Source organism: Clarias gariepinus, chromosome 2, assembly GCF_024256425.1.
Source record: "Clarias gariepinus isolate MV-2021 ecotype Netherlands chromosome 2, CGAR_prim_01v2, whole genome shotgun sequence".
NCBI lineage: Eukaryota > Metazoa > Chordata > Actinopteri > Siluriformes > Clariidae > Clarias > Clarias gariepinus.
In genome coordinates, this window is record NC_071101.1 from 45926167 (window position 1) to 45933411 (window position 7245).

Here is a 7245-nt window from a genome sequence, read left to right on the forward strand (position 1 = left end):
CTGTGCTCTTGCTTTTGGCACCATCATCAGCTCCACATGGTTTATACCCTGATCAGAGATAACATTATGACCACCTGCCTATTGAGTAGGTCCCACTTTTCCCAACCAAAACAGTAATACACTGTGTGTTCTGACAACTTTCTATCAGGAGTCTGAGCTACAGCAGCTCTTCAATTGGATTGGACTAAACGGGCTATTTTTCACTTTCCATCTGCATCAGCGACCCATCACCCTGTCACCGGTTCTCCATCTTTGAACCACGATTCGTATGTCCTGACCATTGCAGACCAGGAACATCCCACAAGCTCTGCAGGTTTGGAGTTGTTCTGACCTGTTCTGTTCCATAATGCCTCTGAACATGATCCTTCTTCATTATATTAACTGATTCCTGACAAACTAAAAACACATTTCATTTTATTTCTATTTTAGTCATTTTAACAGTATACAGTACTGTTTTCTATTGATGGGAATCACCAGTGCCACCCGATACGATATTATCTCGAAACGTAGGTGCTGATTCGACCTGTATTGATCTTCTATACTGTAAGTATCACAATTTTACAAATATCTTGATTTATTGTTATTATTATTATTATTATTATTTTGTTCAAATTTTAAACAGTTAAATAATTCCACAGGATCCTGTGCTGCCTGCGAATGTGGGAATAGTTTAGAGTGTTCCATCTGCAGGATTATAGAGGACCTGCAACATTCTACCACCTCAAATACGAACAAATAAATAATAATATAAAAAAAAAGATAATACAAATAAGAAAATACATTTTGTAGTTAGCGTGCCAATACATGAATTACAACAAAAAAGAAGCACGATACAACACTGAATTATTCTTTCCTCATCTCTAATGTTTTAAAGTTTTTAATTGTTACACATAAATGTACAAACCTCTTGTGTATTGTTTAAGTTATTCAGAAAGAAAACAAAACATCCCAAGAATTTGTCCTTGAATGTGTTTGCACATAAATGTGTTTGAAAAACATGAACATTATATGATACACACAGTAAAGATGTGTAAAGCAACTTCTTGTTACCACACCAAGGCTTTTTATCTGCAGCAGCACGGAAGTGTTTTATTATTCTCACACCACAGCAATCGTCCAACAATTACACCTTCTTATTTATTAATAAATGACATTATTACTTTTATATGCTGTTATGGAACATACATTTCATCTAATTTTAATTTCTTTACCTTGTCATGTGACTGAGAAACCATATAGAGTAAATCCTTCAATACAAATGTTAAGGTTATGTTTTCTTTGCAAAAAAAAGTTTTCATTAATCCATTTATTAGATTATATCGCTTGGCAAATTAACTTGTCACTATGGAAACATTATTAGATTATTGAATTTAGGGCATTAGTTGGAAACTGTGTTATTGGAATTGTGGCAAACAGACAACCAAAATGTCTTTAAAAAAAAAAAAAAAAGACATTTTCCCAGGTAATCACAAAGTTGATATTCTTGTCATTTATTATTTTTGTTATCTTCACATTTGACGCATGATTTAATATTTATTTCACAAAACATATACAATAAACCTTGTTTTGAAAAAGCTCCCAAATCATAAATCCATCCAATCTATCACTAGTCTATCGTTTAGTAAGTACATTTCATATTCATTAATACCTCTAAAATAATGCGTTCTCTAACCACAGCAAACCTTTCAATTGTGTTTTTTTTTCTTTTACCCCTGCCCCAATTAACTATATTTATGAGGTGTGTTCAAGTTAAAGCAGGACATTAGAACAGAACAGAAACATAAGAGTAAAAACTCTTTTTTTTTTTTTTTTTAAATTTATTTTTCTGTCTGTATTTTTCTGTATATTTATGTCTGCTTCATGTCTGAAACGCTGGCCTCCCAGGAACTCCTTTAACAGCCCAAGTATGTAAAAATGGCTTGAAGCAAGGTCAGAGGATGCTGCAATAATTCTTAGGCAAGTTTCTGTAACGTGCAAGTGGTGCAGTGGGCAGCATCAGGTTGTGTGTTGTGCTGAAAAAAAAAGAGAACGCATTTGGTGATGAAACTAGTTGTTTTCTTCCTGAGAGAGCGTCATGGAAATCTTGACAGTAGTGTTTATTGTTCATGTTGACACCACAGAGTAGAAAAAAAAAACCCCCACATGAATAATGGTTGTCTGGGAAAAAAATAAAAAAATGAAATGGGCCATAGTGTTATCTGCAGTTGGAGTTCGGGGGTAAAATGATGCACCTGGGTAGCAATGTGCACGCAGGTTCTTGTAATTCATGTAAAAATACTCCTCTGGTTGCCGTACGAAGGCAGTGAGTGCTCTTGGTACTCGTGTCCTAGATCAAGCCTTGGTTTTCCTCCCGGTACGCCTCTTCAAAGCTGTTTTTCTAAATGATACCTTCTACCTGGCGTGAATAATCTGGTGTCGCTGAAAAGTGTTCTGGCGATTGAAGCCCCTCCCACACTGCGTGCAGTAGTAGAGCTTGACTCCAGTGTGAATGCGCTGGTGCTGCCTGAGCGCACCTTGCTGATTAAACCTCTTCCCACACTCCACGCAGTCATACGGCTTCTCCCCGGTGTGAATGCGCTGGTGCTCTCGGAGGTGACTCTGCCGATTAAAGCTTTTCGCGCACACCAAACAGTGGTACGGTCTCTCTCCGGTGTGGTATCGCTGGTGCTGCTGAAAATGTCCTAGCTGGGAGAAACTCTTTCCGCACTGTGAGCACTTGTATGGCTTCTCTCCGGTGTGGATGCGGCGGTGCTGCCGAAGGCCGCTATGGTGGTTGAAACGCTTGCCGCACTCCGAGCATTCGTAGAGCTTCTCTTCGGCGTGGACGCGCTGGTGCTGCTGAAGAGCGCTTCGCTGGTTAAATCTCTTCCCGCACTGCGAGCAATCGTACGGCCTCTCTCCGGTGTGAATGTGCTGGTGCTGTTTGAGGGTGTCCCGCCGGTTGAAACTCTTCCCGCACTCGGAGCAATGATACGGCTTCTCTCTGGTGTGAATGAGCTGGTGCTGCTTGAGGTTACCCACCTGGGAAAAACTCTTCCCACACTCCGAGCATTTATACGGCTTCTCCCCCGAGTGTACGCGGAGGTGTTTTTGGAGATTTCCGAGCAAGGAAAAACTTTTCCCGCACTCCGAGCACTTGAACGGCTTCTCTCCTGTGTGAGTGCGCAAGTGTTGCAGAAGGTTACTAGACTGAGAGAAGCTCTTCCCGCACTGGGAGCAGTCGTACGGCTTATCTCCCGTGTGTACGCGCAGGTGTTGCTGAAGGTTACACAACTGGGAAAAACTCTTTCTACACAGCGAGCACTGATGAACCTCAGTCATCTGATGACTACTGGAGTTCCTCGTTGGCATCGTGTCCTTGTTTGTCTCTAGGGTGTCTGAGAAAAAAAAAACAGTAATTTGAAAAATTTTAAACAGTACGCTATCTTGATTTAGCGTTCGGTTCAAGTGTAAAAATGATTCCTTATGCTCAGGGGAACCATTCCAAGTTTGGAATATGGCCGAGCTATTACGGAAGAAGCAAAAACTCCATAGTTGTGATAACCTGGTCATTCATTACATTCAGGTCGTCAGCTAACTTCATTTTATTGCCACATTTTATTGCATGAGCAACTGAAGCAACCCCAGATCATAACACTGTCTCCAGAGGCTCGTACAGTGGACAGCTACTTTGGTGCTGATTCGATTAAAATTGTGATTCTACAATTTTAAAAGTATCCTGATTCGATGTTGCATTTCCTCCTGATTTTGTTTAACGAGTAATTAAATGTAGCCCCTTCCTTAGTGCTATAACATTAGTTTTCTTATTTAAAAAAGTGCATCATTTAAACAATTTAAACAACTAACTTCAAATACAAGAGTTAAACATTTAACTGAGCAGCACGTATCTTTGTCATCCACCACAATCATTATTTCGAAACAAACTTAGCAAATTATTCACTCCTACCACACAGGACATAAATTTATAAATAGTTCAGAGTGTGCCACCTGTAGGATTATAAATAAACTGTGATGTTTTACCGCCTCAAACGCCTCCAAACCTCAACTCGACAGTGGTTTCGCGGGTTGAGCGGCTGCAAGCACACGGGCATGCAGGGCTTCTAACATCCAAGATTTTTCACTAATTTGCTCTGGCGGTGTTGTGAGACTGGTGTGTGTTTGTATATAATAAGTGGGTTTGAAACTTATTCACTCACAGAGTTTGGAGAAAAAGGCAGATATGAGGCTCTGTTTTTGATAATGTACCACCATAAAATGTGTATCTGTTGCCCCACTCTGACGCTTCTGCGCTCGGTACAGAATCATTTAAATCTGAGGTAAATCGTACGATCACCGGTCAAGGCCAATTACACTGAAAACCAGACGATAAGTGAATCACCACACAAAAGAATCGAGATTCATAACGAATCATAACTGCAATTCATTACTGAATAACTGTATTTGCATCAAATTCAAGAGTAAATCAAGAGTAAATCATGGACAATAACACCTCTGCCAGCACACACATCATGTCATTCCACTCATACTGTTATAACTCATATCCTGTTTAACTTATACATATAATCTGTTTATTTGATATTTTCCTATTTAAATTGTTTTTGTACTATTGCAACTTTGCACATTTTTACATTGCAATGACCAGACTTTTTTATTTAAAATTTACATTTCTCAGTGCAGTAACATCGTTCTGTCTTTCTGTTTTTTCAACTTTTTTTTTTTTTAGGTCTTTTTTAGGGCGTATAAGCATTTCACCACATATAATATACTCTGTATGGTTGGGTACCTGACACATAAATTGTTGATTTATCATTTTTAATTATCATCTTCAGAATTTGAAATGATCCCAAGCCCCGTCCCTAGTGACCAATTTTAATAATGTGTACCGTAAAATGTAACTTTCTTGCCAATATAAGGAGTGTTGCGTGTTGTTTGATTTCAGATGGGAACAACCCTGTCTTAAGTCATTCCTAGAAATTAAAAAACTCAAAAAGAAACGCCTGATTTCCAAAGAAGTTGGATGATCCAAGAGGCAAATCCCTAGGAATCCTGAAATCTCAGGATTTATAGTTAAAACACAATTATAGTTTCACTTTCAGAAAAAGGTAAAAGCATCTCCAAGGGTCACGAACCTCTTCAATGATCTGCTGAAAGCAAAAATAACCCAGTCAGTCTAAACACAGACATAGTGTTGCTCTTAAACACAATATATAATATATAATATATATATATTTATATATATATAAATAATCAGCACATTCATGAAGATGCACATGATTTAATCCTAAAACTCAGCTTTCATTTTTTTTTTTTAAACACATGACTCTCAAACATTTGATGCAGAACACGCACGCGCGCGCACACACACACACACACTGTGCACATGTCTCCTGGAGGAGTGTGCAGTTTAAAGAGGAATACTGTTTCACTCTTTCTTAGTTTAATATTAAAATATTAGCTCTCCGAGTCAAGTGTGTCTAAATACCATGACTGAATTTATATTTCACACTGTATATGTTTCAAATCGACATTACAGCAGAGTGAATCTATATAAGAGCTACATGAATTACCTTAACAACTCCTACTGAGAGGAACTCCGGCTCAATCAAAACAACTACTACTACTTCCGCCTTTTCTTCTTCTTCTATGAGGTTTCATTTCGGCTTTTAGTCAGCTTGTAGTTGCTTTACCGCCACCTGCTGGAGCTGGACTGAACAACACGTTTCGTGTTAGAATCTATTTGCTAAACCATTTAAATACTTAGAATGGTTAGATATTTATAAACATTTCATTTAGATACTTAACTATAGTTAATCATTATATATTTTTCAAATAATTTTTCCCTAGTGTGGGGGCATCGGTAGCTCAGTGATAGGTTTCTCATCTGACACAGCAAAGGCCCGGGTTCAATAAGAATCATATCAATAAGAAGAATGAAAAAACATTTATTAAATTAATTTCTTTAAAATATTTAAACAAATAATGCAAGCAATGATTTATTTATTACACTGAATACTCCAACCATTGTTCTCTCATCCAACAGACTGTCAAATCTTTCTTCCTGTCTTTCTTTCTTTCTTTCTTTCTTTCTTTCTTTCTTTCTTTCATTCTTTCTTTCTTTCTTTCTTTTCTTCCTTCTCTCTTCTTCTTCTTCTTCTTCTTCTTCTTCCTTACATTGTTACAGGCACTGTTAGATATTTTTAAAACAACACTTTCTCACACACACACACACACACACACACACACACACACACACACACACACACACACACTGTCTTTAACCATGCGGAGGATCTGTCTTTCACCATGCAGTTTTTTTGATGATGCAAATTGTAAAAAAAATTGAGTTGCATCCTTAAGACTAGATCTCAGCTTGTCCAAACTCTCATCGCACAAAAGAAATAAAAACACTTGTAAAATAAAAACGCTTGTTGCTCATGGACACTTAATCATGGACAGTAAAATTCCAGAGTTTTGACAAATAGCATTACTTATTCACTTACACCAGTTACTGTACTCTATACGATTTTTACAGGTCAGAGTTCACAGTTCTGTCTTTTAAAAAATATAAAAATACACCTAATTTCCTTGCTGTATTCCTTTAAAAAAAAAAAAAAAAAAAAAAAAAAATATATATATATATATATATATATATATATATATATATAATTTACCCAAAATTTTGGGAAAGAGCTGCTTGAATAAAACATCATAGGTTCTGAACAAAATGACTGGCTTTCTTATTGAAAGTGGGAAATTTGTCAATTTGATGCCCTCGGTGCTATAGTGTTGTATTATAAATAACAATAAAAAACGTTAAAAAAAAAAACACATTAATTTGACCAGTATGGGAAGAAATAAACCCTACATGATGATCTTTCAGCTTTAAACAATCAAACTACTCAGCACCGACTCTTGTGACTCTCAAGCAAATGATTCATATTCATAAACAATGTATACTGTAATTATATAACCGACACTACATTAATGCGTTGGTTTTAACGATTTCATCTGTAACGTTAACTGTGTACTCTTTATTAATATTACTATTACACTGTAATTGTAGAATCCAAAGGGTCCAGTGACTCTTTTTCGGAAGGAGTCGATATGAGTCGATTCATCTGTGAGTGACTCATCAAAAAATCGGCTCAGTGTGATGACGTCACGGGTGTTGCTAGGCAACCGCGCTATTATTGAGTGATAATAGGCGTCAGGATGATTTAATATAATAGTAAAATATTAACATTT

At 37.1% G+C, this 7245-nt stretch overlaps 1 protein-coding gene and 1 long non-coding RNA gene across 2 annotated transcripts; one reads left to right on the plus strand and one right to left on the minus strand.

Annotated features, from left to right (window-relative positions):
* The first annotated feature begins 69 nt into the window (after nucleotides 1–69).
* On the plus strand, nucleotides 70–978 carry LOC128544986 (uncharacterized). Its single transcript, XR_008365824.1, has 3 exons — nucleotides 70–313; nucleotides 430–543; nucleotides 639–978. It is a non-coding gene; the product is annotated as an uncharacterized LOC128544986 (long non-coding RNA).
* An 848-nt stretch (nucleotides 979–1826) lies between these two features.
* On the minus strand, nucleotides 1827–5618 carry LOC128544993 (zinc finger protein 135-like). The gene is made up of 2 exons (XM_053515309.1): nucleotides 5568–5618; nucleotides 1827–3377 (listed from the first exon to the last, which is right to left on the minus strand). The coding sequence occupies exon 2, from the start codon at nucleotides 3349–3351 to the stop codon at nucleotides 2392–2394; it is 960 nt and encodes a 319-aa protein (XP_053371284.1). The 5' UTR covers nucleotides 3352–3377; nucleotides 5568–5618; the 3' UTR covers nucleotides 1827–2391.
* Between the last annotated feature and the right edge of the window lie 1627 nt (nucleotides 5619–7245).